Source organism: Trichosurus vulpecula, chromosome 5 (genome assembly GCF_011100635.1).
Source record: "Trichosurus vulpecula isolate mTriVul1 chromosome 5, mTriVul1.pri, whole genome shotgun sequence".
Lineage (NCBI taxonomy): Eukaryota > Metazoa > Chordata > Mammalia > Diprotodontia > Phalangeridae > Trichosurus > Trichosurus vulpecula.
Genome location: NC_050577.1, coordinates 272,368,846 through 272,396,381, shown reverse-complemented (window position 1 = coordinate 272,396,381; position 27,536 = coordinate 272,368,846). Strand labels below are relative to the sequence as shown.

The window sequence follows — 27,536 nt, the reverse complement described above, 5'->3', positions numbered from 1 at the left end:
AAAGGAGAGAAACTTCTTGGAGAAGTAAATTAAGAGGAAATTAGGAGAAACATCCATCTCCTTCAGGTAGGTGCATGAGGGCAAGAGAGACCCACAGAGAACAGAACCTCAAAGCATCCAAAGCCAGCCTGGCTCTAGGCTGTTTATCTTGTCATTTTCTTGGTGGGTGAGCTCAGAGCCAAAGACACCTTCCCAAGGGCGTCCTTGCATTCATTGGCACTGCCCAGTTGGGTCTTGGATTCCCCCCTTGGGCTGCAGACCCCAGTGCCAACAACACATCCTCCACCAAGGGTTCCGTAGCCACCACTGACTGAGCTGGGGCGGAAGCCATAGGAGCTGGCACCACTAAGCCCAAATCCAGTCCCTGAGTTGGCATTTCCAGCCATGGTGCTGCTGATCACAGCTAGAAAGAAAGGAAGAAAAGATGGTTAGACCATGCTCTGGAGAAGCCAGGAAGATATTGTATAAAAATGAAATCAGGATAGTAGCAAGGATTTAGGTTAGCAATGCAGGGAGACACTTTATAACCAGGAAGGCTTCCAAAGGAACTACCCCTAACCAGACAACTGTTGATGCTTCAAGCAAATGAGACCAGCCAAGTGTAAAACCTCCCAAATAATACATTTTTACAGTGTATTTGATAATCTAAAAATCAGCAAAAAATTAAGCTTTGAAGGATATTCTGATATTTTTTAAATTCAGAATATAATAACTATGAAGAAATATTTCAGCACAGAGAAGGAAAGAGAAACTATAAACTTTTGTTAGCTTTTTAGAATACAAATATTCATATATGCTAAATTTAACAAGGCAGAAATTAAATCTCTCTATTCATGTTCCTTTCTCTATTTTTTTGTTTAATTCTGTGGATCTTATAAAATGTTTATTGATGGAATTTTTTGCCTATCACTTATACACTAACACCCCTCCCCCAGCCTTTTCTTTTAACAAACAGGTAAATAAAGTCAAATAAAACAGATCGATACATTGGAATATGCAGATGTGGCCTTGTGACAAGAAATCTTGAGAAGGTATCAAAAGACCCGCCTTTGAATTGCAGCTAGGCTATTCTTTTTCTGAGTTGGGTAAATCACTTCTCCTCTCTAGGCCTCAGCTTTCTCACCTATAAAATGGGAGGATCAGATGAGCCCTAAATCTTATGCTCTAAGGTTTTTTCCTGCCGCTGATTGGCTTAATTAAGTCAAATAAATTTGGGGGGAAAGCCAGTGCAAACCTCACTTGGGGACCAGCTGAACCTCTAGATGAAAAAGAGACAGAAGATAGATCCACTAATAGTAAAAATTGTTCTGAGGACAATCCATAAGGATTGAAGGTTGGTCTGGGCTTCCTAAGGTTTCTGTTGTTGTTTGGTTGTTGTCTGATTGGGGGGTGAGGGGGGGAGGAGGAGAGAATTCATTTTTCTGGAATCTCGTGATTGCCAGGAGAGAGTGTGGGAGTGGAGTGTTTGAATGAGAGGCACTATCTAAGAAAGCAAGCTTTTCTCTGCATGTCATCTTTCCCATTAGACTGCAGAAGCTCTCCAGGGATGGGTTCTCAGAGAGAATTTTAAACAGAGGCCAGGTGCTATGTACATATAACTTCGTGCTGTTACTCTGCCTTACCTTGGCTCACTGCTTTTTCTGTGCCCCTCCAATACACCTGTCAAATTCATTATGTTAATGGAGGCTTGGCTTAGAGAATTTTCTCTTGGGAGGAGGAACTAGACAACTCCTCCCCTAGAGAATGGGACGATCTTTGGCCTTTCTTCTTATCCCATGTGCTTAGCACAATGCCTGGGGCAAAGTAGGTTCTTACTAAATCTTAGTGGACTGACAGTAAAATCCTGTAAAGGAATGAGGAAGAAAGCAGTCACCCACTCAGAATACAACAGAGAAGGCAAAGGTATACAACCTTCTGCAGCAAGAATAAATTGTCTATCTGTGTCTAAGAGTAGTCATCTCTAAGGCAGGAGTGGAGGAGAGGAGGGAAGAATAAAAAGAAATTTAACATAATAATTCTGTTGTTATTTGAAAGGCATAGTGAGTTGTGCATAGTAGATTAGCAGTTTCATGTACAGTCATCTTTTTTATTGTGGTATGTCATGGAAATGCTTGTTTTATTCCAACAACTAAAAACAAAATTTTTAAAAAGAAAAAAAGTTTTTGTACAAACAAAACAAATATAGCCAAGATTAGAAGTAAAGCAGAAAATTGCGAGAGGAAGGAATTTTATAGACAGTTTATCAGATAAAGGTCTCATATCTAAAATATATAAAGAACTTTGTCAAATCTATAAGAATATGAGTCATTCCCCAATTGATAAATGGTCAAGGGACATAAACAGGCAGTTTTCCAATGAAGAACTCAAAACAATTTATGAGCATATAAAAATGCTCTAAATCGTTACTGACTAGAGAAATGCAAATTAAAACAACTTTGAGATATAATTTTACACCTACCAGATTGGCTAAAAGGATAGAAGGGGAAAGTGATAAATGTTGGAGAGGATATGGAAAAATTGGGACATTAATACATTGTTGGTGGAATTATAAAATTATTCAATCATTTTGGAAGGCCATCTGGAATTATGCCCAAAGAGTTATTAAACTAGCTGTACCCTTTGACCCAGTAATACCACTACTTGATGTATTTCCAAAAATGATTAGGGGAAAAGGATAAGAACCTATATGTTCTAAAATGTTCATAGGAGTTCTTTGTAGTGGAAAAGAACTGGAAATTGCAGTGATGCCCATCGATTGGGGAATGGCTGAACAAGATGTGGTATATAAGAATGATGGAATACTACTGTGCTATAAGAAATGATGAGCTCGATGATTTTAGAAAAACACGGAAAAACTTGCACAAAATAATGAAGAGCAAAATGAGCAGAACCAAGAGAATGTTATGTACAGTAACAGCAATATTGTTTTAAGAACGTCTTTCAGTGAATAAGTTATTTTGTCTATTTATATACCCAAGTTAACTATAAAGGACATATGAAGAAAGATGCTATTTGAATCCAGAGAATGAACTGATAGATAGAAGTAGGTATAGAAGAGTTTTACGTATATGTGTGTGCGTGTGTCTGTGGGTGTGTCTGTGTGTATGTGTAATGGTTTCCATCTCTAGGGCAGCAGAGGGTGGAGGGAAGAAAAAAAAGAAATTTTACATGATAACTTTGTTGTATATTTGAAAGAAATAGCAAATTGCATGTCATAGATTTGCAGTTTCATGTACAATCATCTTTTTATTGTACTGTTATGGAAATGCTTTTTTTGTTTCACAAAAATAAGGTTTTTTAAAAAAGAATGAATGGTCAGTCAACAAACATTTATTAAGCTTCAAAAGATTAGAGGAGCCACCAAAGGCCATTCAGTTAGTCAGTCAAAAAGCATTTATTAAGCACCTACTATGTGCCAGGCACTGTGCTAAGCATTGGGGATAGAAAGGCAAAAGACAGTTCCTGCTCTCAAGGACCTCACAATCTAATGGAGGAAAAAACACACAAACTAGGATTAAATAATCCATATATAGGATAAATAAGAAATAATCTGTACAGGGCATCTACTACTATATTGGAAGACCTCTGTCACAGGCACTCAATAAGTATTTATCAACTAATTTTAATTGATGAAAGGGTTCAGGATACTTACAGATGCTCACAGAGTTGGTGTACTCTCCAGACATCCTGCAAGAAAGAAATGAGGAGATCTGAGTTCTCTTGCATAGTACAGCATCCCAGAATGACAGACATATTGAACCCACTCAACAAAGATCCAGATGGGAAAACTAGAGGCATAAAAAACATAAAACAAAATCTGGAAGCCAGACTCACTCATCCTTTCCAGCTGTCTGACTTCATTCACTTCCACCATCACACCTCCAGGCCCCTACCCATCTGCTAACTTCTCTTAATTCATCAAGAAAACAGAAAGTTACAGCTGAATAGAACCGTGGAGAGCAGCTAGTCCAATATCCCTATTTTACACAGATCTTAAAGAGCTAACTGATGCATTTAAAATCATACAGTGAGAACACTAGTATCTGAAGCTGGGCCCTTGGGAAGAGGCATTGCCTGCCTCTTAGACTTGCTTCTCGATTTTAGCTAAGTCTACTGTTTTCTTTCCATGAGTTCCACTGACTACTCTTTACATGAGCCACACTTAAATTAAATGATCCTCAGTTATGTTTATTCCCCACCCTCACCTGCACTCCTCGCCCTCCAGTAGCTTTCTGTAGGTTGCGATCTCAATGTCCAGGGCAAGCTTGGTACTCATCAGCTCTTGGTAGTCCCTTAGCAGGCGAGCCAGCTCCTCCTTGGCGCTATGCAGGGCACCCTCCAGTTCATCTAGCTTGGCCCTGGCATCTTTCAGGGCACAGTCACCCCTCTGCTCAGCATCTGCAATGGCTGTCTCCAGGTTGGAGCACTGTGAGGCAAACCACCAATTCTTAAGGCACCCAAGCTTACCCTCCCATTCACCATCTAATCATTGTAGTTGGTTCCAGATTGAGTCTACTATGTAACTGCTCTATTAATTGGGCATAGGTGGGAGAGAGTAGCTACTAAATGATGTAGAAACCTTATGTTTGAGGACAAGTATATCTACTATGGTCATCAGAGACATGTGGAAAATATTTTCCAACTGTATCTGCCCTAGAGTTTAAGGATAATTGCCAGGGCAGGAGACTAAGCAGTATAGAGACATAGGGTTAAGCATAAGGGAATAAAGTTGAATACAGAGATAGGAGTGGGAAGCTGTATGTAAGAGATCCAGGCTGAGCATGAAGGATGATAGGAATGTATAAAGTAGGTGGAGACTGGGATTAACGTAGAGAATAGGTATGAATGTGTCAGTTGAAGGGAATAAGTGGAGAGGAAGGGGTACAGTTAAGTTGAGAGGATGAGAGATATGAAGGCTCTGAGGATATGAGGATAGGGAATAGGGATGATGTGAGAGATGGGAGCCTGAGTGTAAAGATAGGCTGAGTGGAGGGAATGAGTTAAATACCAGAAATGAAAAGAAATAATGTTGGGGAGTCAATGAAGGACCACATGTCTGTGGGGACTCCATCTCATCCCCAACTTAGGTTCTGGGTGCTAGGATACCCCAACTCCCCACTGTCATCCCCACTGTGGACAGGGCCAGCATCCCATTAAGAGGCACTCACCTGCTTCTTCACATTCTCAATCTCTGAGCGAAGCCTCTGGATGAGACGGCTCAGCTCTGAGATCTCATTCTTGGTGTGTTTGAGATCATCTCCATGCCGGCTAGCTGCCAGCTGCAACTCCTGGAACTGGATTCCAAAACAGTATTACTGACCCAAACAGTTATTTGATGCTAACCAGAATGTATGGCAGAGTACCCCTGAGCTGGTAAACTGTGATGGTAGGGAAGAGATCTGTGGGAAATGTCTCACTTTTAGGCTGGCTCTGTTGGCAACCACCCATTCAGTCATTATGAGCACCTTCTTTATATTTACTCAGAAGCTAGCACAATGCATTCCATCATAGGCATGTAATGTTTGCTGAGTGAATGTTGAATGATTAAGCCATTTGTTCATTTTTTTTAATTTTTATGTCAGACAGTTTCTGCTCAACTAATTACCCCATTTCATCTAATGTGACCATAAGGACACTGAAAAATATTCTTTTGTCCCTATGATGCTCACTGTTATCCATGAGAGGATTCTCTGCTTTAAAAAAAAATTGTGGGGATCAAGAAAGGAATCTTTGCTCTATCACTTCTATAATTCAGGCTATCACTAGCTATTATGGTAGTGGAGAGATAAGTTTATGAGAGAGGGAGGAAGAAATAGAGAAAAAGTGAGGGAAAGATAAAGACAGAGAAAGAGAAAGAGTCAGAAACAGAGTGACAAAGATACAGAGAGACAGCTCCTACTGAAAAGATGTAAATTTTGACTTGACATAAAGAAAAACTTCCTAACTGCTAGCTATTAGAGCTATCCCAAAGTGGAATGAGGTGCCTTGGAGGTTAAGGAGAAGGGTAGCAGCCTCCCTTTCTCTGTAGGTCTTCAAGCAAAGACTGGATGCCCACTTATAAGGGTTTTAGAGGAGATTTTTGTTCAGATCCTAATTGAACTCAATGCTCTCTGGGATCTTACCCCAACCTTAAATTCAGTCATCTTATCTGGGGATTATGCAAACTTGAGCTCCCTTTCTGATAACACAAATAATTTAAAATAAACTGGATTCCATGCCAACAGTATGTCTTCATTTGGTCAGACACCACACTCAGACATTCATAAGATGAATACAGGCTACTTTCCATTCTCCATCTGTGAATGATCTGTAGCAAGTATCTAGTCCCCAGACTATCTCCTCCCTAATCCTTCTGATGCTTCCAGACTCAGACTTCTTAAAATGGCCATGTCCTCCCAAGAGCATGGAGTTCCTTCCCGCCATCTTTTGATTTTATTCCACCTCCAGGTGGGATGGCAACTTTCCTCCTCTTCTGTATAAGTCTGCTTAGTATTTTCATCGCCATCATTATTATTACCAACAATGATAATAGAAATAACCATAATAACAGCTTACGCTGATGCCGTTGTTCATGGCTACAAGTTACATGTGTTGTGTAATCTCATCTATTTGAGGAGGATGAATATTTTAGTCAGTCAAAGTGGGGATGGATGTCTCCTCCTGGCCACACTTTGTCTGAATGGCTGCCTCTAGAGTAAGGGTCCAGGAACTTGTTTTTGAAATATTTTTACAACTGATTTCAATATAATTGATTTCCCTTGTGATCCTAGGTATTTTATTTGATACATTTAAAAATTTGACTCTGAAAGGGGCTCCATAATCTTCACTAGACTCAACCAAAAAGGGTCCAAGACACACACACACACACACACACACACACACACACACACACAATGTTAAGAACCCCAGGATCTAGAGAGAGAATCAATCCTGACTCCGATAGCTTTGATGTGAACAATGACCATCCTGCTGCTCCTTGTCGACTATATATCCCAACACCTGAGGTAATCTAACTAACTCTTTATCTTAGGGGTTAACAAAGGGAACAATGTCAGAGATAATTGGAAATTTATTTTTTGGGTGACTCTGAAAGACATTCAGCAACTTTCTGCCAGGAAACTGACCTGAGATAAGTCTTCCCTCCTCAGCACACACCAAGAAACTTTAATTTTACATCAGAGGACCTGAGTTCAAATCTCAGCTTTGCTTTTTACTGTCTATGTAATATTGTACAAGATGCTTTTTATGGGCCTGAGTTTCCTCATATGTAAAATAAGGATGTTGGACTTGATGACATGTAAAATCCATTCCATCCCTAAATCCTAATATCTTCTGAAAAGAGAGCAACCCTGGAGCAGAAATTTGCCTAAAATCAATACTGACCCCATTGAATGAGTAATTCACTGAAGGACTCAAGGGTGTTGAATTACATACTCCCTAGGTGGGTCTCAGGGCAATGAGGTGGTATAGTACATAAGAGAACTGGGCTTAGAGTCAGGAAGATTTGAGTTCAAATCCTGCCTTTGACATTTACTGGCTTCATGACTTTGGGCAAACCACTTAATCTTCCTCAGAATTACTTTTCTCATCTGTAAAATGAGGAAGCCAGACTTAAGGTTCCTTCCAGATTTAAAGTTTTGACCCTCTGTATGGAGGGCAGGTAGTGGGAATGAAGGTCTCATTTTTAAATACTGACTGTGTCTGTCTCCCAGATTTGGAGCAGTCCATATCCTCTAGTCTTTCACCCACCATCCTGTCTCCTAAGGATTGTAATAAGGTCTCTCCATAGTTTGTAGTTCCCTTGAGAAAGAGTCTGATAAACCCCAAGGGGAGTTTAGGAAGTAGTCTCCCAGTGAGAAACCAAGTTATCTGAAGAATCGCCTTCCCACTCACCAACCATTAGGGAGGTTAAGATCAAAGTGACTCACTCTCTCTCTTTCTTGAGCCCTGGAATTGGGTTTGATTGGAGAACTAGGGAAGATTCAGATAACAGCTAAAATAGCACCCCCACTTCAGCAATTAATTTTAATTAACAAGACAGACTAAAATCCATGTCTGTTGCAGCCTTCTAAACCTGCTTCAAAACTCACCTCCTCCAGAAAGCTTTCCCTGTCTAACCCCACCCAATGTTAACAAATTCTGTACTCAGCCTTTGTGTCCCTTTGACCCTACACTCACTTATACTTGACACTCAAATTCTCTTTGCCCAGAGATGTATCCTAGGTGTGTGTCCAGCCCTCCCAGATCAGATTGGTATTTCTCCCAGGGCAGTGACCATGTGTTCCCAGTCTGGATCTCATTCCCTAACGACCCAGAACAGAACCATATACACAGTGGGTTTTGAACCTCAGTACAGGCTTCATGAAAAGAATAGATTGGCCCTCTAGCCCTGGGACGTGTGCCAGGTGGGGCTGCTCTAGCCTCCCTCACCTTGGATTGATACAAGTTCTCAGCCTCAGTCTTGCTCTTCATGGCAATATCCTCATACTGGCTTCTGACTTCATCGATGATGCTGCCCAGGTCCAGGTTTCGGTTATTGTCCATGGAAAGGATGACAGATGTGTCACTGATGTGTGACTGGATCTGGGCAATCTCCTACAAAGATGAAAGAAGTAGGAAGAAACTCAAGTTCAGTTGACTTCATGGAGGAAACTTTGAAGAAAGCAAAGATAGGATTCAGATACATTGATCTAGGGAAATTTGATGGAGTGGTTAACAGGGAACATTAGGGAAGATTTCATTGAGGAGGTGGACTTAGAGAAAGATTTCAAAAGGTAGAGATAACAGTGGAACATTCCCAGTAGAAGGGCAGCCTTTTCAAATACAGAGGGGAGGGAAGGGAGGAGACAGCAGGACAAGCACAAGATTTGGGAGCAGTGACCAGTCTAGTCCAGCTAATAGAGTATAAGGAGAGAATAACATGAAATCAGGTCAGAGAGAAAAGTTGCAGTCATATGTGGACATATTAAATTTAAGACTAAATAGTTTATAGTTTATCCAAAAGGTGAGTCAACTGAAGGTTTTTAAATGAAAGAGTGGCAAGATAAAACCTGTACATTCTGATCACTAATAGGACAGTATAGCACAGATCTGATAAAAGCCCTTGTAGGGAGAGGGCTATTCACATGTGTCACCATGTGTGGTAGAGGACATTTCTGGGCAAACAATCCAATCATATGAAAGTCATGGGATCTCCATTGCCCTAGAGACTCGAGCCTCTGACCTGTTTGCGAAAGGTTGTCCAGGTAACCCTGGACCTAAACCCTGAAGGGCACAGAGAGCAACCTGGGTCTTGGAATCTGGTAGGAACAGAGGGAACTAAGAGGAGCTCCACCATCCCCAGAGATTCCTGAACATAAAACATCTGCTACTGAAGCTATATTGATTAGAATTCAGTGTCAATGGGGAGGGGAAAACTACCACTCTTCAGGCCCCCAAGAAGAAAGACAAGAATGGGAAGATGCTTATGTTGGCAGGTGTGTGTTTGTGTGTGAGTGTGTGTGTGTGTGTGTGTGTGTGAGTGTGTGTGTGTGTAGAAAGAGGGAGGGACCTCAGAGTAGCCTAGGGACAAGAAGGGCTACCAGATGTCCCTGGGGGCTGAAGGGAGCAGAGTTGGTATGACCACATATAAACCAAAGGAAGTCTGCAACTGGGTCTTACAGATTGACCAAGATTGACCAAAACCACATATATGACATCAACATTCCTCTGTTCCTTGACCCCCAAATGTACACACTAGGGACCACCTGGATTCTTAAACTTTCCAAGATCACAGGAGCCTGGCATCCTTACTCTACAATTGGCTGTCCCCTCTGCCTTTGTTTCCAATGCTGCCTACTGCAAGGATTCTAGCTAGGATGGGCTGGGGCAGGTCACTCTGTGCCATGATCTCATAGGCATCTGAGAAAGAATGAATGCCAACTTGAAAGTAAAAAGAGGATAATGAATTTAATCAGGAACTGACTTTTCCAATTATTGCAGAGGGGCATTATCAGGAGGGTGATAGGAGCCAGGGGAGAGGTGAAACATGATAGTGATTGCTTGAAACTCAGATCAGTGTTTTAAGGAATTGGAGGGAGTCCTTGGATGAAGGCCCACACAGATTCACTCCTTTCATGGAATGGGCAAGAGGAGGAAAAGGGAGAGAAAGGAAAAGAAAGACAGGAACATAGAGAGGCAGAGACAGAGACAAAGACAGGGGGTGGGGGAAGAGTGAGGGGAGGGAAAGAGAAAGAAAGGGAAAGAGGGAAGCTCAGTGGGAATCAATGAAAGGGTACTTACTCCTTCATACAGGCACTTAAAGAATTTTACTTCTCCATCTAAGGATTCCACTTTGGCCTGCAGCTCCACCTTATTTGTGTAAGCAGCATCCACATCCTAGAAAGAGGACAGATATTCCCTGATGTGGCTTTTTTTCATGCCCTGAAAGTGTTGACACCTTTTCTCTTTCTCTCCACCACTGAACCTTCCAATCCCGATTATGTCCATCTAGTCTAATGGAAAGAGCCCCAAACTGGGTATGTGGGCTACTATTAGACCTTGGGCAAATGACTCCCTCTCTCAGGAAAGGAATGGGAATGAAATAAGATACAATTATCTTTCCATTATCTGCATGTGGATTAGCCACATGAGCTTCTTCTCACCACCACCACCACCAACCTCCCTCCACCTCTCCAACCCAACCCCCACCCCACCCCTGCACACACATGTGCTTGCAGTCATTCTCACTACTGTGGGCCAGTGTATGCTCAGGGAATGCACACTCATTTGAGCTCTTGCCTCAGATAAGCAGGATGCAAAAGGTAAACCAGATGTTCCAGAAAAACAAGTAACACGTCCCCAAACCAAACAAATTTTTAAAAAAAATTTATCCACATCCAGAGTCCCCAAATTGTCCTAGATAATCAAAAGCTTACCATGGTAATTACAATAAAAATAGATCATGCTTGTATAACACTTTGTTTTATTTATATGTCACCACTGAAACATGATTTTGAAAGTGCTAAATAAACATACAGGTAATAGATACCACCACTCTGTCTTCCTTCCTTCCTGAACCCACCTACCACTTAGTAGAGCAGAGAAAAAGTAACACCCCCTCAGAAGGTCTAGTGCCTTCGTCTGAGAGCTGAGCTGCCTTCTGTCTTCCCTCCATCCCCCACTTTTCCGACTTTAGTTGCTGATGGATCTCCATCTTCTCACCTTTTTGAGCACCACAAACTCATTTTCTGCTGTTGTCCGTTTATTGATTTCCTCTTCATACCTTCAGTTGGGAGGGTGGGTAGGGACATGGAGGAGAATGAAGATGAGGATTATGGTGAGCATATGTGGTCTTCCCCCATCTTGATGATAGGGAACCTCCCTTCATCTCACAAATAATGACACATTTAGAAAGATTATTCTGGGACCTTGCAAATAAGTCCTAAGTTACCAGCCACAGAATCTTAGCATCAAACCCTTTAAGTGTTGCTGGCAATCCTGAAACCTGCATGAAGGGAGGGCATCTTTGGGAGAGGATGTCTCACACTTTCCTCACTGTCTGTCTCCCCAGCACCCACAGGGCTAGTCTCAATTCTGCTGGACTGATCTCAGTCCAGCACCCAGTCCCACAAGAATCTTCTCACCTCTTCTTGAAGTCCTCCACGAGGTCCCTCATGTTCCTCAGCTCAGAGTCCAGTCTCACCCTATCCCCTGACAGGGTCTCCAGCTGCCTCTGCAGATTATTGATATAACCCTCATAAATAGGCTCTAAGTTCTTCTTACAGTTGCTCAGGTCCAGCTGCTGTAGCAAGTTCCACTTGGTCTCCAGCACCTGGTTCTGCTGCTCCAGGAACCGCACCTAGAATCCAAACCAAATTGGGTTCTATATTCCCAGAGCCTGGGATGTACTAGCACCAGCTCCAGTCCGCACCAGCTCCAGTCCACACCAGCTCCAGTCCACACCAGCTCCAGTCTAGCATTTATATCTCAGAAATCAACTGCTACAAATTAGGACTTGACATATTGCTTTGTTTCTTTCTAGAATTATTAGAACAATGGAGAAAATGTTAATAGTTCAGATTAAAATTTTAAAATGTGTCATGTATATACAATTTTTGGAGAGCTGGTTGTTAAATATTTCCCAGCATATCCCTGCCTAGAGCCCAATATGACAGGCACCTAAAACTAAATTTGACAGCCAAAATTTTGTCTCTTCACTCACTCTCCCATTTGATCATTTGTTCATTCATTCCTTCTTTCATTCATCAAAACTTTATTGAGTATTTCCATGTGTACAACAGGGTGCTAGATGCTAATGTTGGTGGTGGTAGGAAGTTGGGAGGGGTGAGGGGGGGAAAGATATTTCATAAGACCTTATTCCTGCCCTCAAATTGCTTACAATCCAGCTGAAAAATGAGATATAGACACATGAAAATTAAGAAGATATTGGGACTATCACTCACTTAGAGAGACTGATCAGTGTAAGAGCTAGTCTTTTTCAGATCATTGAATGGCCTGCTCACTGGTTCCTCAGTGCTCCGTAAATGTCTTTGTGCTTGCTATTGTTATTTCTCTGAATCTGGTCTCACTAATTCACCCTCTCCTATCTTAACAATTCAATTCGACAAGACTTTAGAGCATGTTTATTGTGCTAACCCCAAGGGAGACATAAAGTTTACCCAAGACAGAATCCCCATGCTTATGGAGTTTACAGTCTAGTAAATTCTAAATGAGCACTTCATGAAATGAGAAGGGAAGACTAAGTAATCTCAAGGGTTCTTTGAGCTCTAAAGCCAATGATCCATCTGATCACCTACATGGGACATTTCCTCCCTTCTTCCCATGTCCCTTTTCTTCCCCTCCTTCAAAATTCTTTTCCCTACTGCCCTCACTTTTTTTTTAGCCAAGGACAATATGACTTTGCTTTCCCTAGCCTACTAGTTAGCACTAACCCCAGAGTTGTAGGTCTTATTAGCAAGAGGGGAGGGAGTTCCTATTCAAGGAAACAAGTCTTAGGACCAGCTCTCGGCTTTGTCTTATGATGTGCCCTCAGCCTTTGGATGTAGAGGTTCAACAACTTTGATAACTCTTGTTAATAATGCTGCTCACCTACAACACTGATCCACGTGCCAGTGTTTCACCAGAGCTCTAGAGCCCCTGAATAAAGCGGCTTTAATCCCTGGGCATAGGACAGATGCTTAGTAAGCAGAGAATGATGACCTGGAGCCAACTGTCTATCAATGGAAATAAACCCAATCCCAATTGGACCATACTTAGTTAATCACTGAATTCTATAGTTGGAAGGCACTTCAGAGGTCATTCACCCATGTATGAATTTCCTTCACAATGTACTTACTACCTATGTGCCCTTGAATGAATCATTCACTTCTCTCAAACTCAGTTTCCTCATCTGAAAAACGAGGGAGTTGGACTTGATTCCTAAAGTCCCTTCCAGCTCTAGATCCTATGAGTTTTAGGATCCCTGACAAGTAGTGCCACAGAATCTGCTTGAAAATCCCTAATGACAAGGAGCTCTCCTCCAAGGATAAATACAAAGAAAGGTAAACAGCATTGTCCCTGCCCCTCAAAACCTCATATGCCACGATAGACCCCCCAAAAAGATACTGAATATAGCAAGAGGAATCTGAGCTAAATTACAATTGCCTCATGAGCATTTTCTGATTGATTTGAAGAGTTATTAGATAGATATGTTTGGAGGAAGAAAAGAGGAAAGAAGGAATAAAGCCAAAAAAAAATTTAGAATCTCCTTCCTGGAGGAAAACAATTTAAATCTTAACAATACCATCTGTCATCAGTTGGTGAACAGTTATCAGAAAACATGAAATGCCACCCTAGGTCAGCCTCCTACTCCATCCTATCCAAAATTGGAGGTACCACAGGGGCATGGGAGCCAGGAAAGTGAGCTGTCTTCCTTTACGTTAGCCTCAACTATCAGGCAGGTGCTCAAATATTCTTGTTTCTCTCGATGCCCCACTTTGAATTGGCCAACCAGAAATTTACCTAACCATTCTAAACTCTGTTTATAATTTTATCTTATAACATTTTTTTTCTTAATCAGCATAGTCCTCTCTCATTGGGGCTGCAGTGGCCATTCATGAACCAATTAAATTAGTAATTGGCAAGGATGCTTTAATCTGTTTCCTTTTTCTGTCCAGGACCAGTCCTCTTCTTGGAGGGGGCTCTCCAATAATTAGTGCCAAACAATGCTGACAATCAATTTTAGCCCTAGGGCAGCTCAAAACTCCTGCACTCAAGAGTGTCACCAGCCTTCTCCTGTAGTTGAGATTACAAACATGTGCCACCACTATCTGCAACTTGTCTCTCTCAGGCTCAGTGGGGACCCCACCACCACCACCAGGTTTTCTAGAATAGATTCATTTTGAGCAGATCTCTTCTCAGTCCTGCCTTCAGGCAGTTGGATGAATGTGCTGATGCTCTGAGGACACTAATCAGAGCACCTCCCCAGAGAACATAACAATTAGCTCAATGGCTAGAGTGCTGGACCTAGCATCGGGAAGACTTGAGTTCCAATTTGGCCTCCTAGCTGTGAGACACCCCTGAGATCACTTAACCTTTGTCTGACTCAGTTTCTTCATCTTTAAAATGAGGATAAAAATCACATCTACCTTCCAAGGCTGTTGTGAGGAGGTTTGCAAAGTGCTTAAGGCACCATAAAAATGCTAGTTTGTAGAGATTATTATAGAGAACCTAGTGACAATTTAGCATGACCATGAGCCTATGGCTTATGAACCCCTCTCTCCATAGCTCTGCTTCCCTTGATCCTCCCCATCCTCTTCTGTTTCCATCTCCTTGATACTCAAGGGCAAAAATTGGTTCTTATCTTCCTTTTGTTTTTCTCTACTCTCACTACCAGCACACACACACACACACACACACACACACACACACACACACAATGGGAAGCAAGGCTAGGTCATACATTTACTGGCTTTTATATAGGAAGAGGGATTTTCAAGGCAACACAAAGAAGCTTGGCCAACCCACCTTGTCAATGAAAGAGGCAAACTTGTTGTTGAGAGCTTTGATCTGCTCCCGCTCCTGGGTCCTCACTTTCTGAATCTCAGGGTCTAGCTCCACATTGAGGGGAGCCAAGAGACTCTTGTTGATGGTAACTTGGTGGATGCCTCCTGGTGGGCATACCGTTGGGCACCCAGGACCCAGGGCGACACTGCCGAAGATGCTCCCGGCAAAGCCGCTGGCCCGACCCCGAGCAAAACCATAGCCCCCACTCCGCCCACTCCCACCAGCCACACTGAGAGAGATGCTCCTAGTCCCTCTCAGGCTATAGAGACTCCGACTGCCAAAGCCACCCTGGAGTCCTTTGCCTCCTGCCCGGTAGGAAGATGAGCTGCTGGGACCCCCAGAGAGCACAGCTGAGCAGCCACTGAAGCCTCCCTTAGTGGGAGCTCCTGATTTGTATGTGAATTGACGGCTCATGTTGCTGGTGGAGAAGGTGGTAGTTAGACCTGAGGAGAGATGAATGAAGTCCTTTGGGGAGTGATTTAACATTTCCCCTTTATAGAGCTCAGAAGAGGATTCACTTCCCTAATTTGGGGGTTTGGTTTGCCTTCAAGCAAGAAGTCATTTTCTCCCAACAAAATCAGAGACACCAAGTAAATAACACAAACCACCCCCCCTCCCCAAACTGCTTGGCTTGCAAATTTTGCTCATGTAATTTGGATTTTATCTAATTAAGTGACTGCCATGGGGCAAGTAGCCCAGGCTGAGTTATCTCTAGAAGAATCTGGGCTGTGGAATTTGTCTTGGCCTCAACTGTTCTTCAATAGGGACTGCTGAGAAGGGATGGGGGAGGGGAGGTCAGTCTAGAGGGGGTGTGAAAAGAGACTCTTAATCTACAATGTCATCGATAAGAGATCTCTGGACTGGCTGGCTGGATCAGATGGGCTAGTGCAGGATCCTTGGGTGAATCTCTTTAATGTGGTTAGGAAATATATCTCCAGGCTTGCCTTCCCAAGAGCTCCAGAAATTTTTCTCATGGTTTTATAGAATGCTAGAAACTCAGTTAGAAAAGACTTGGGAGGGCATCTAGTCCTCCTGTCACCAAAAGAATGAAACCCATGCCAGCCAAGCATTCCCCCAACTGCTAGGTTAACAAAGAACATACAGACACACCCTCAAATCACATGAAATTAAGAGAAAGTATTTTACATAGGGCAGTTGAGAAAAAGTGGGCAAAAACACCAGACCTGACGTTGGGCAGACTCATGTGTAGGCTAGTCACTTAATCTTTCCAAGCCTCAATCTCCTCATTCATAAATAGGAATATTAATAGCACAATACCTGACAGGGTCGTCATGAAAAACAAGTCTATGTACAGCCCTATGTAAACTACAGTTAATTCCACAGCATGATTGGACAGCTAGAGAGCTTTACAGCAGGGTTTCCAGGAAGTTATGGCAGACTTCAGATATAATGTATTCATTAATTGATTGCTAATATTTTAAGGACTTTATTGTAAAACATCAACCAGAGAGTGTGCTTTTTAAAGTCAAACTCTTATGTCCTGGCCTGCAAGGTTCCTCCACTAACTGTCCACCTCATTCTTTACCCCTTCCCTACCAAATACACACACATACACACACACACACACACACACACACACACACACACACACACACCCTGCATTACACTACTCTGGGCACTTTTCACCTAGCCAGCTAGCCTACTTAACAGTTGACTTACTAATTTCTGCAAGACAAACTCCAGGTTGTGGACAAAGCAATTCTCTCACCTAAAATGACTTTCCTTTCCTTTTTCCTTTTTACAAACTGTGAGCTAAGTAACTTCCCCTAAGAAGTTTTCCCTGATGAGCCCCACCCAAAGAGAGGCACTCACTCCATTCTTGCCATCAAATCTTCCCGTCCCATGTCCCTCCATACTTAAGGCTTTGCTTATCAGCAATATCAATTTCTATTGGCTTGGGGGTACTCTGATGTGGCCCAGGACCAGGCCTTCTTTGTATAGTGGAATAGGATTAACAAGTAGAGAGAAGGCCAATCAGTATGGCAAGGGACAAAATGGGAGTAAGGAAGAAGGAAAAAACTCTATGGTTAAATCATAGAACCACAGAAGGCCAGAACTAGAAGGCACCTTAGAAATAAACTAATTGACCTCTTCCCTTTTAAAGATGAGGAGATGTTAAAGTATTTCTATAGAGCTAGTAAGTACTAGAGCCAGTACTTGAACCCAGGTCTCTTAATGCCCAGAGCAGCAAATGAAAAGTCCCAGAAGCAAGAGTGTGCTGATAAATATTTAACAACCAGATCTTAGAGGGAAGAGTGGGGGAGGAGTCAGGAATGCATTTATGACACACTTTCAAATTTAACCGGCATTATTAATATTTCTCCATCATTTTCTTAAGTTTAGACAATAAAAACAATAAGTCGAGCCTCAATTTTTAACATTTGTGTATTTCTTAAATGCTCACACTGAAAATTTAACAATTAGCTTCACTCACTGGTGTCAGCAGGCTATGGCACATCCCTACCCAGAAGTCCTTAGGGTACAGTGCCAATGTCAAGGCAGATGGTAATGCATCTTTATCACTGTTATTTCCATTGGCATCAATAATGTTGAGCCATCTGACTGTGTCAATGACTGCAATGACAAGCGTTTTCTTTTTGTCTCTTCAGTAGTATCTTTGGATGCAGTATCCAGGACTGACTCCAGGAGAGTCTGAGGAACAGTGGTGATAGAGGCAGACCCCATGATTTGAGTTCAGTAGGCCTTTGATTCTCCCTCAGAACTAAATACACATCTACAATGTGTGGTCACTTCACCTTTGTGCACCTCAAAAAATGAAGGTGGTGGTAGTGGATAGGGATCAAAATTAAAATAGGCTACACTTCTTCGGGCTGCAGGTAGGTTTTGAGTGGCTCACTTTCCAAGTAAAGGTATAATTAATGGTTAGACTATTTTGTAAATAAACCATATTTTAAAAAGGAAAATTTCAATTAATATCAATTGATTACACATATTACTTAAGATTTTTATTAATCATGAAATCATATTAATGTTTAAAAAATTACTTTGCTAAGCAATACAAGTTTTAATACATTTTTCAGGGTTTCTTATTGTTTACATTTAGTTAACGGAACATATTACACCTCTTGTCAGCGGTCAGTTTATTGTACTCTGAAATCACATTTGAAATCAATTTCTTTAGAAATCTAAAAACTAACCTTAGTAGCCACCTCATTTTCTGAGTTTACTTTCTTGAAAAACCATTGTTCCCCACTGAGATTTTTTAGCAATTTGGATGCTTTAATTTGTTTTTCATTGGCATCCAATTTGGTTAAGTCAGGATGTTTTGATCTGAAATGGCGACGAAGATTGTATTCCTTCAGAATGGCTATTACTTGTTGGCAAACAGGGTACAATATTTTGTCTCTCATGTAAGTAAACAGGTATCTATTTGCCCACTCTAGATTAAATACTCTATGTTCTGCTTTTATCTTCCATTTCTTTTTATCACTCATTTTACAAAGTCATCTCAAAACTTTAATGTTAGCACCAAAAAATCTACACAGCAACTACTCACATACAAACAAATACTGAACTGAGTGTCTGACCTTGGAGAGAGTGCCAGACACTCTTGGAACTTGGAGGTGGCCACACCACAAGGGAAGGGAAGAAGCCCTCATGTTGTTGCTGCTCATCACATTGAGGGCATTAGCTGCCTTGGCGCATGGCTGCACTCACTTTGTCCCTGTTCAGTGCTAGTAATGACTGAAAACACAGTGAAAAGCTACAACTTTCAGTCCTCTCAGACTAGAGACAGACTGATGATAGTTGCCAAGGGTCACATGACAAAGAGGAGAGAGTGCATGGTGGCAACCCACCTGCCAAGTTACCTGAAAGACACAAAGGTGACTAGTAGAAGGTGGGTTAAGTGGGGCACAGAGAAAGCATTTGTTACATCTTTACTTCCTCTTACAATATCTACATTTTTGCGGGCCACCCAAAATCCTTTGGTGGGCCATATACTGTGCAGCCCTAATCCAGAAGGTTCCATCTCACTCTCACAGTCAATAAGCCTATCAAAGACCCTTCCTAATCACTCCTTCTTCTGTGTCCCAAGACTTTTGACACTGGGCTAAAAAACTTTCCCAAATGAACGAAGTTAAAACACATTTTTAAGAGGTTGCTCGTAACATTGTACAATGACCGGCTTTGATAGACTTAACTCTTCTCAGCAATGCAATGTCTAAGACAATTCCAAAGGACTCATGATAGAAAATGCTATCCATATCCAGAGAAAGAAGTCCAGAGTCTGAAAGCAGATTGAAGCATACTATTTGCTCTTTTTCCATTTGTCTGTTTGCTTTTACTTGTGTTTTTTTTCCCTTCTGTTCTGATTCTTCTTTCACAACATGACTAATGTGGAAATATGTTTTTAATATGGTTGTATATGTATAGCCTATATCAGATTGCATCCCATCTTGAGGAGGGGAAAAAATTTGGAACTCAAAATCTTATAAAAGTGAATGTTAAAAATAAATAAATAAATTTTAAAATAAAATAAAAGGCTGCTCACACTGCTCCCAGGTGCAACAGATTGTCAGTCCATCACATAGTTACTCTATCAGCCTACCTTGGTATAGAGAGCAAAGAGTTTGCCATTCTGAGAAATTTGCCCAGGTTTTAGGGTCAGGCATTTCTGTTCCCCTGCAAGTGGTCCTGTCAAGAAGTCTGCCACAAATGAAGTATGACCATAAATAACATGAGGAGATGGCACAGGGCTGGGAGAGATAGCGAATGACAGAATCAGCCTGCTGGTTGCCAAAAGATCTTTATAGCTAGAATTATGGGCAAAACCTAATAAGAAGTTTATTGATACCTCAAAAATTAACTTTAATCAGCATGAATTCAACATAAAAATGTTAAGTTTTACAAAGGAGTTTAAAAAAAAAAAAAGCTTGAGTGCAGGACAGAGAAAGTGTAACTACCCAAGAGTTCATTAGTCAGCCAACAAGTATTATTTGAGAGCTAATACTAGAATCATGATATGTTGTGTGTGTGTGTGTGTGTAGCTGTCTTTGTTACCTGCAAAGACAGTATGAGTCAACAGTGTGATATTGATTTCTGGACTCACCTTTTAGGGAAGTCTTTGATAAGCTAGAACATGTACAGCAGAGGGCAAACAGGATGGTGAAGGCAATAGAATCCATGCTGCAGGGGAATTGTTTGAAAGAACTTGGGATGCTTAGCCTGGAGAAGAGTTAATTGGGGAGAAAGCAACCTGATAAGGAGCTTCTAGAATCTGAAGACCTGTCATGTAAAAAAGAGGTCACACTTGTCCTTTTTGGCTTCTAAGCACAGGACTAAGAGCAATGAATAAGAGGTGCAAAAAGGAAGCATTCTTCTTTAAATGAGGTAAAACTTCATAATAGTTAGAGGTGTCCAAAAAGTGGAATAGGCTGCTTCAAGAGGTGGTGAGTTCCCCAACATTGATGGTCTTCAAAAGGAGATTGGATAGCCATTAACCTGTCAAAAATGTTGCAGAAGGGATTCCTGCTCAACTAGAATTTTGATTAGATGATTAGAAGAGGCAGCTAGGATAGAGCACAAGAAGTCATTAGATTGCCAGCTCTTTGAGAACCGGGATTTATCTTTTGGCTTTCTTTGTATGCTTAGTACACTTAAAACAATGTCTGCTACATAGTAGGTGTTTAATAAGTGTTTCTTGACTGACTGAGAAAGAACTAAGTTCAAATCCCACCTCAGACACGTATAAGCTGTGTGAACCTGGGCAAGTCATTTAACTTCTGTCCTCCTCAGTTTGTTTATCTGAAAATGGGAATAATAACAGATCCTACTTACCTGCCAGAGTTGTTCTAAGGTTCAAATGAGATAATATTTATAAAGTGTTTTTTAAACTTTAGAGCACCTATATAACCTATATCCTATATATTAGGATTATGGCCTCAGAGATCCTTTCTAACTCTGAGATTCTGTCATTTTGTCATTGTGAGACAGAAAGCCAACATGCTTCCCTAACCCACTCTTTCCCCATTACCTGCTCCCTCCAGCACCAGGGTACATCCCTCTGCCTTGGAATTGATAGTTTAGTTCAATTGAATTCACGTCTACATTTAGTACATTGTCTTGGACAGGGCACTTTGCTGAGTGCTAAGGATTAAAGATTTTTTTAAGTCCTTTCTCTCAATAATCAGGGCAGCTAGATGGCACAGTGGATAGAGTACTAAACCTGGCATTAGGAAGACCTGAGTTCAAATCTGGTCTCAGACACTTACTAGCTGTGTGATCCAAGCCAAGTCACTGAACTCTGTTTACCTCAGTTTCCTCATCTGTTAAATGAGCTGGAGAGGGAAATGGCAAAGAATTGTAGTATCTTTGCCAAGAAAACCCCAAATGGGGCCAGAAAGAGTCAGACACAACTGAAAAACCACAGAACAACAACAAAAGGATGACGATGATGATAATGATAATGGTAGTGGCTGAGTAAATGGAGAGGAGGGACGTATGGGAGAGATGTTGTGGAATAGAAATGACAAGATTTGTCGATCAACTGGATATGTGGGGTGAGAGTGATTGAAGAGACGTGAATGGAAATCTGGCTTCTAATCTCATCATTCAACTGAACCGACTTTCTCTAAAATTAACTAATTGCCAAATCTAATGACCTCTTCTCAGTCTCCATCTTCCTTGACCCCATTTTAATTTTAATTTTTTTTAATGTTAAAGTTCTATTACTTTCAAAGCTCATAGATTTGTAAAGTAGGTTAACAAGTATTGTCAAATAGATTTATTTTAATGATGAGTATTGAATGTAGACTTTTCTTACCTAAATGCTTCTAAAGGGTAAGAAAATGTTGATTTAAGTGGTGTGAAAATTCTCTGTACATGTGTGTTAACACTATTTTAAAAATCTTTTATTCATTAAAATTTAAATACAAAATAAGAAATGAAAAACAAGAACATTTCCATGTACACAACAGAATGTGAGAGGATTCAATATAAGAAAATAATGTTACATTTCATGAAAACCTATATAATAAATCCTACACATTGTTTTCAAAGCAAATCCTGCAGATAGCTTGTTTGGTTAGTCGAGGAAGTGGTTGCGTTTAGAAGAAGTTTGGCTAAGAGGGAGAAGATAATAGAATAATGGGTAGTAGTGATGGTGGAATCTAATGATGGTTATTTTAGTGTGGGGGAAAAACTTAGTCATGTCTGTAGGCAACAGAGAAGGAACCAGTAAATGGGGTAGATTGAGAATTAAAGAGCAAAATGGGATGATAGTGGGGGCAGCCAGTTGAGAAGAATAGAGAGATTAGAATCAAAGGTACACGCCCTTGGGTTGGCTTTTGGTGAGGAAAGTAAAGGAGAAAAGGGTGGGGGGTGAAGTCAAGAGATTCTGACATGAGGAGAAAGAGTTGTCAGGTGAGGAGAAGGGAAGAAGAGGAAGTTCTCATTGGATATCTTTAATTTTTTCAGTAAAGTATGATACAAGAGCCTCAAACTGAGGAGGGAGAAATATGGTTGGATGTTTGAGGGGAGAAGAAAGTTTTGGAATAAGAATTGTGTAGGGAGAGAGAACCAATTAGGTAGAAGTGAAGGGATGGACTTGCTGCAATGAGGACCCAGGTAAGATAAGACAACATAGACTTCTGGTTTAAACATTTGGTACAATTTGGAAACTTTCTCTAGCTTGTTTCAGTGACAGATCAAGTGGATAATAGATGTGATTCAGATTCTGGGTTTGGCAAGATATGGGCAATACTAGGACAAGGGATCAAGGGACTTGAGAGTGGAAGACAGTGAAGAGTTGATTTGGTTCAGTCAAACAATAAATATTTATGTAGCACCTACTATGTGTCAAGCAGCTAGGTGGCAGAGTGGATACAGTGCTTAGCCTGGAGTCAGGAAGAACTGAGTTCAAATCCAGCCCTCAGACACTAGCTGTGTGACCCTAGGCAAGTCATTTAACCCTGTTTGCCTCAGTTTCCTCATCTGTAAAATGAGCTAGAGAAGGAAATGGTAGATTTCAGAATCATCAGCATAGAGATCATAATTAAACCCCTTAGGAGCTAATGAGATTACTAAGTGAAATAGAGGGAGAAGAGAGGAGGGACTAGGACAGAGTCATGTGGGACACCCATAGAAAGTGGTCCTAACCTGGATGAAGATCCAGCAAAGGACACTGAGAAGGAGCAGTCAGATAGGGAGGGAGAAGAATAACCAAAAGACAATAGTTTCACCAAAAAAAAAAACCTAGAGATGAGAGAAGATCAAGAAAAAGATGATTGGTAGTGTCAAGGGATTGGTTTGGTTCTTGTCCTTCATTCTTGAAGAAGACCACAATGACATGACTCTGCTGGAGTCGTGGTGCAGTGCGTCTGATGGTGGCTGATCAGACCAATACAAGCTCGGAACATTCTACCACAGGTCAGGCACAGATGGTCAACAGGAACATTTGGAGTGGAGATTTCTCTAAATTTGCACATCTCAGGTTTCTTTTGAGCTACTGGAATTCTGCTTCTTTCATAAAACACAACGCCCTCTGTGATGTACTCAGCAGGTGTGCCATGCTGAGCGGTCCTTTGCCAGTGTCTCCTATGACATGCAATCAATTCCAAGGTTTTCAGAGAGACCTTGTATGGCTTCTTCTGACCTCCTTGTGAGCATTTGCCATGTCAAAGGCTACAGAGAGGACAAGAATGAGGATTAAGAAAAAGCTGTTTGATTTTGCAATTAAGAGATCATCAGTACTTTTGTAGAGATCGGGTTTAACTGAATCAAAAATGAGATTGTAGAGAGTTGAGAAGAAAGTGATAGGCAAAGAATTCGAGGCGTATGTTTTAGATGGCCTTCTCAAGGAGTTTAGGGTTGAGATTGGGAAGGGAGGAAAGTGCAGCCAGAGCGGCAGTGATGGTCTGGCAAAATCTAGGTAGCTAGATAGAGTGCTGAGGTGGAGCCAAGAACACCTGAGTTCCAATCCTGCCTCAGACACCTACTAGCTGTATGAAGTATTTATTAACTACCTCCTATGTATACGGAATAGCTACAGCTCACTCCACAAGAGCCAAGCTACATTACCTAGGTTCTAGGGTACCCTGAAAGGTTAGGGTGTCTCTTTTTCTATAACGCTTGACTGGAGCCAGCTGTGTTTCCCCCATCTATAAGAGGCCTATAACTAAAACTGAGTAGCTTTTACAAATGAATATTTACTTCAAAGATATAGAAAGAACAAAGTACTAGCTTTTCACAAATACTTCAGTGGCATACTTTCCCCATACCCTCATTAGGTTGTGAGCTCCTTGAGGGCAGGGACAGCCTTCTGCCTCTTTCTATATCCCCAACACTTAGCATAGTGCCTGGCATGTAGTAGGTGCTTAATAAATATTTATTGACTACTTAACCAACAAGAACAAATTACAGAATATCCATACATGTTCCACAGCCTCTCCTGAATACTCTCATTCCACATCATCATGATTCTCCTGAAAGCAGACACTCCAGCCTTTCTACATGGGGGAACATCATTAGAGGTGATCTTCAAATGTGCAAGACCACCATTACACAGTACCAAGCACTGTGCCTTTAATTTTTATTTGTGTATCTCTAGCTTACTAGAGATACTGATTAGTATTACTATGGAACTATAGATACTATAATACTACAGAATAGTATCACTATAGGCAGTGTAACAGCAATGCTACCTGCCGCTACTATGGCCATCTAAAACCAATAACACCAGCACACGGGAGGGCTGCTAGCACTCTGCTTTTCTAAGGATAGCAACTTTAAGGGGTCAACACTCTTACTTTAATTAAACATGCATATATCATTCACTTAGTTCAGGGGAAAAAGTCAGCACCCTGAATTTCAGAGAAAACACAAATAGAAATTACAAGCAGAAATCATATAAACAGAGCAAATAAACACAAATCAACATACAGGTTTCTATCTGTCAAACTATAGCAATACATACACAGTTACCAGAGAGAGAAGCACCAATATCTGGGTTTTCAAAGTAGGGGGGCGCGGCTCCTTAATGGCTACCCAGAGTCTCCACACCAACACACTTCCAATGAGTGAGCCCCAAACAAAATGCTAACCTCAGAGTATATATACACTTCTTCAGGGTCAGAAAGTTTCACACCCCTTGAGAGCTTCACACCTCTCCAGGGCTTCACATCTCTCATGACCTAACTAGCAAAAGGTTGTGGGCCTTCCTACAAACTAAAGCAAGACTCGATCAAAAGGCATTTGATTTCCTTAGTACTGAGAAGCACTCCAAAACAAAAGACAACGGAAAATCCCACTTTGCCTGCCATTACAGGCCACTAGGTGTTGCAGTGGATAGATTGCTAGCCTGGAGTCAGGATCATGAGTCTTCCTAAGTTCAAATCTGGCCTCAAACATTTACTAGATGTATGACCCTGGGCAAGGCACTTATCACTGTTTGCCTCAGTTTCTTCATCTGTAAAATGAGCTAGAGCAAGAAATGTCAAACTATTCCAATGTATTTGCCAAGAAAATATTCAAAAGAAGAAGAATCGAACATGACTGAAAATGACTTAAAAACAACACCATAGATACTCTAACTTACTAGAGATACAAAGATAAAAATTAAAGTCCCTGCCCTCAAAGAGTTTATGTTATGTAATGCCTCCAGTTTGTCTATATGTGTGTGTGATGCTCTTGGAATACTTCAATAATTTAGCAAATGTTGAATTGAGTTGGGCAATAATTGGGAATGGTATTCCTAAGTAAGAACTCAACACAAATCAGTTGTAGATATGACAACATCACAGGTCATAAAGTCATATAATCTTTAAATATAGTTAATTAAGAGTAATTATAAAGGTGGCATATTGGAAAGTAGCCCAATGTGGTATCCACATTGGCTGGATTTGAGGGCTTTTCTCAGTGTGACCACAGGCAGGTCACTAGTTCCCTCTGGGTCTCATCTTCCTCCTCCTTAAAATAGAGAGACTGGGCTAGTTGATTTCCTGAGATGCCTTTTTGCCCTAAAGTTTTATTATCCTCTGACACTGTCCAGTCGCAGCAAGAGGGCGGGGACATTGGAGAAATGCTGAAGATTTGTGTCACCAGATGGCTTTCTAGCCTTTCTTGAGTTATGTCTACCTCATCCTGAGCCTCAAGGCTTATAAATTCTCAGGACATGAGATAAATCCGTATTCAATCATCCATACAAAAGTATTTAACAAAGCTGACCAGAAAGGAGTGACACCATCCACGAGAGGTAGACTTGGAGTGGGGAGGCCTGGTTCTGAGATTTGTTGGATGTGGAGCTTTGGGCAAGACACATGCCTTACCTAAGGCTCAATTTTCTCATTTGTAAAATGAGGATGATGATTCATGCACCACCTACTTTGCAGATATGTGGTGAGGAAGATGTCTTGTAAACCAGAAAGCACTATATAAGTGTGAGTTATTTTTCCTCTAATATAATGTCCTCTGTTACTAAATAAGGAAGAAATAACTAACCATTCCCATTTTGGTTGGAGGAGGGGATAAAGTGGGGCATATAATTAGGAGACACTGTGGTCCATTTTCCGGTACCCATGACCAATATTTAGATACAATGTGACTTTTTTTATGAAGTTTATTGATAAGATGGGGAAAAGGGGGAGGAAGAGCATCCAAGGCTTTAAACAAGGCACAAAAGCATAGACAACAAGGTATTATCCACAAATAGTTATCAGCCTCAGCTTAATTCTTACATCTCACATAACCCAATTATTCAGCAGGAGTATTCATTCTCAACTGGAGATCAGATAGTTACCAGGGGGCCCACTGTCATTCTGAACACTCCATTGGGTGGAAATTATACCTTCGATCCTTTTCATAGGGTTCTAATTATACCCTCCAAGAGTAATACTGTGTCCCCCCAAAAAACAACCAAAAAGAACCCACCCTACTTGGTCCCTGGGGAATGGCAGATGTGAGTGGTCAGGTGGTCTCAATGATTCAAAAGTAGATTATTCTTTTTATAGAAAAGGCTTGAATTCTGGGTAGAAATCATCCAGCCCTTTGGTGCAGTCCTGGACTTTATCTGTTCTCCATTGTTTGAGATAAACTCAGAGATGGGAAATCTGCCGGTGCAGAAAACAATCCTGTTGCCAGTAATAATAATAATGTCATACAATGCACACCCCAAAAAGCATAATTTCTGGAGCATCCATTGCTGTGAATTATCTCCCCTCCACTGGGGCAAATAATCAAGGGCCAATACTAAATGATACATACTAACTGATGCATAATTGGGCCCCTTATTTAGAACCAAGAATGGGTGGAAAAGGAGGAAGGGGAGAACAGACTTCTTTCAGCAGTCTGATAGGCAATGGAGAGTGGTAGGAATCCCAAGGAATGGAAAAAGAATAGTAGGAGGGACCAAGTAGGAAGGGAGACAAAAGATAAACAAGAAAAAACCACTAAAAATGGACCCTCCTCCCACCTGCCCAATTTCACTGAGAAGGGTGAATAGAGAAGAGAGGTCT

The 27,536-nt window shown here is 41.2% G+C and overlaps 1 protein-coding gene across 1 annotated transcript; it reads right to left on the bottom strand.

The window, feature by feature from the left end:
* Positions 1–143: 143 nt before the first annotated feature.
* On the bottom strand, positions 144–15,459 carry LOC118850270 (keratin, type II cytoskeletal 73-like). The gene is made up of 9 exons (XM_036759534.1): positions 15,007–15,459; positions 11,625–11,839; positions 11,203–11,263; positions 10,282–10,377; positions 8,431–8,595; positions 5,169–5,294; positions 4,206–4,426; positions 3,653–3,687; positions 144–403 (listed from the first exon to the last, which is right to left on the bottom strand). Exons 1-9 carry the CDS (start codon positions 15,457–15,459, stop codon positions 144–146), a joined length of 1,632 nt encoding a protein of 543 aa, XP_036615429.1.
* Between the last annotated feature and the right edge of the window lie 12,077 nt (positions 15,460–27,536).